The sequence below is a fragment of the Cyclopterus lumpus genome, chromosome 14, assembly GCF_009769545.1.
Source record: "Cyclopterus lumpus isolate fCycLum1 chromosome 14, fCycLum1.pri, whole genome shotgun sequence".
NCBI classification, from domain to species: domain Eukaryota; kingdom Metazoa; phylum Chordata; class Actinopteri; order Perciformes; family Cyclopteridae; genus Cyclopterus; species Cyclopterus lumpus.
Genome location: NC_046979.1, coordinates 851,803 through 854,918, shown reverse-complemented (window position 1 = coordinate 854,918; position 3,116 = coordinate 851,803). Strand labels below are relative to the sequence as shown.

At 35.8% G+C, this 3,116-nt stretch overlaps 1 protein-coding gene across 1 annotated transcript; it reads right to left on the bottom strand.

The window, feature by feature from the left end:
- Positions 1-1,692: 1,692 nt before the first annotated feature.
- LOC117742674 (olfactory receptor 146-like) lies at positions 1,693-2,640 on the bottom strand. Its single transcript, XM_034550241.1, has one exon. It carries the CDS (start codon positions 2,635-2,637, stop codon positions 1,693-1,695), a length of 945 nt encoding a protein of 314 aa, XP_034406132.1. The 5' UTR covers positions 2,638-2,640.
- Between the last annotated feature and the right edge of the window lie 476 nt (positions 2,641-3,116).

The window sequence follows — 3,116 nt, the reverse complement described above, 5'->3', positions numbered from 1 at the left end:
AGTTTGAAATAAACGTCAAGGATTTCTGGAATCTCGTGTGTTACATTTGGGTCCATATACAACCGGTTACATAAGGAGGGTTTTGGTCATTTTTGGCTGGTATGCAGTGTTTTAGACAGGAGGTGAAAACAGCTGTTGAAACAATATAAGCTTGAGAAGAATTGTGTTTTTTTAACACTAATTCATGTAAAACATGTTCTTGTAGAAACTTAAAATACAACCTGAAAATGAGCATAATATGTTCCCTATAATATTAATGCAGAAAGTTATTTTGGCTATAAAGTGCCTTTCAATTTACCTTTATTTTATTATTGTTTTTTTATTGAATTGGGAAGTATTTCCAGTTATGTCCTGATCTTGGGGATTTTCTGACTAAAAATCACATCCTTAGGAGGGTTTGGTTTATAGTAATCATACATTGCAATCAAAGTAGATTAAATTGCATTTTATAGTCCGGTTTTTATATGTTGCAGAAAACTACCCTTTTATTCCAGGCAATGACTTTGGCCATTGGAGTTTATGTTAAAATACTATTGCCACATAATTAAGAGAAACACGGTACTTCTACATTTCATTGCCACACTTCAAAGTTATTATAGTAAAACTCAATATAAAAAGTAATCACACATTCTGGCATTCATTTTTCAAAGACTTTTATCTGTATAGCCGAATCTCACAAATCACAAATTCAGGATTACCTCCACTGAGGGCACCCAAATCATGATGAAGAGTAACTGCCATGTTACTAAAATTGAGAAGGTTGGTTGTGTAAAACAAAAGCAGGACTTTCACCCAGGAGACGGCTGTTTGTGTTCTGTGTCACTAATTCAACGTTGACTTATTTGGCCAGTTTTGTTGCGTAACTTCCAAACTTTATGAATGCCGGTTACATATCAAACGTAGTTATTTTAACCCAAGCTGTGATCTTTTCCGAAGCCTTACAAAGCATTTAGTGTTGCCTAAACCAAAACTAAAAATCATTCCACAGACATAGTTGATGTTCAGCAAAGAAAATTCAAACTGCTTCAAACAACAATGAATATTCTTTGTATTTAGTTTTGGATTTAACATAAGCTTGTAATCACCTATTGTCATAGTTATTAAATTATGGCTAAAAATGAGCTGCTTTAATAATCACTCTGAAATAATGTCACCAAGTGGAAACAATGTGTACATTTAAATGTATTTATTGGTGTTTCATTTTATTACAATTTGAGTTTGAAAAATAATTTAGCTTGCAGTAAGAGCACACAATAAATTGGTCTTATCAATAACATGTATCATTTAGTTCAGCTATAGCGTCACATATTGCAACATTGTTTGTGGTTCCTGCGGACTTTAAATCATATATATATATATATATATATATATATATATATACACACACATAACATATTTCAGGAAAATAGCATCATCTTTGTAATGGACTCACAATCGATCCAGTGTTGCCTACACATAATGTGGCCTGGAGGGATCCAGCCCCGTGAACCTGGAAAAGACAAGCTGGTCCAGATAATGGCTGGTTGCAGTGTACCAAAAATAATTTTATTTTAACATTTCTGTCAACATATACATCAAACTTAAAACACCAAAACATATTTTAAATACAATGTGGAAACTTTGGTTAAATGTGTTTTTCTCAATCTGAACCTATTTTGTCTTGAAGTTTAAACACTATCTTTAGTTCTCAACTCAGAATAACGGCATAACTGGTTTGGATCTAACCAATTTTGACAAGGATTTGCAGATTTCTGCAGACTGCACACCATAAATAATGGGGTTGAGGCTGCCAGGGATGATATGAAACAGAATGGCAGAAAGCTTCCTGTAGTCTGAGTACTGAGGGAAGCGATGCAGAATAATGTTAATAAACCCGGTGAACATCATGATCAGAAACACAACCAGATGAGTGCTGCAGGTCTTCAAGGCTTTACTGTTCAAAGACTTGCTATTACTGGTGAGACAGACGACTGTAATCTTTGTATAAGTGATAACCGTGCTGCCGATAGAACATGTGAACAGGACCACGGTGAAAGTGAGGCCATAGACATTATTAATAAACACGCTCTCACAGGAGAGTTTAAACAGTGAGGCATTGTCACAGTAAGGATTCATGATCAAAGTCCTACATCGGTTCAGTCGTATGGTCAGACCGAGTAGAATCCCCACCAATACAAGGGCCACTCCCCAGGCAGACACCGTCAGCTTCATCACCATTTTGTTGGTCATTATGGAAGCATAGCGCAGAGGATTACTGATGGCCACATATCTGTCAAAGGCCATAATCATGAGCACAGTGAGACTAGTGGTACCAAACATGTGTGAGATTAAAGCTTGAGCCACACATTCATAATAACTGATGAAGCGCTGAGAGGAAGGCTTCATCATGTCCATAAGCAAACGGGGAACCATGATAGAATTTCCAAGGATGTCGTTAAAGGGCAAGTTGCAGAAAAGGAGATACATGGGCTGGTGAAGGTTCTTGTCAATAAAAATCAGAATAGCAATGCCAATGTTCAAAAGCATTATAAAAATGTAGGCGAAAAAGAAAAAGAGAAAGACGGGGTAGAGAGAGTCCTTTGAGACATTCAGTCCCTCCAGCTGGAGGGTGAGGCTGTTGAATGTGTAGTTATCCATCAACCTGAAAGGACAAATAACACTTTACAAATACCCACAAGCAATATAATCAATGTGTTTTACTGAAAAAGGCCCTTTAACAAAAAATATGAAATAAAGTTACAAATAATTGCAAATAATTCCGATCAAAAATATTCATGGTTCATTTTAGAGAGAGACTGGCCTGTTTCGTAATACCTGCTGGAAGTCTTCTGGTTCATCCGTCTGTAGGCTGTGTTTCTGTTGGTAGCCAACACCCAACAAAGTTCTCCTACTCGATTGCAGTTTAATAGTCGCGGTTCAATTCTCAGTGGAAAACTGTCCAGTAAATCAATGTTTTGACTTTACATCACACCAACACGGAGCAGTTTTCACCTATATGTGAAATGTAGTTTTTCTGAAATGTATTAATTATCCTTTTATTTTTTTTGTATAAATTCATAACAAATTAAACAGTACACAATATGTTCAGATCTAATGTTTTATTTGAAATAAATTGT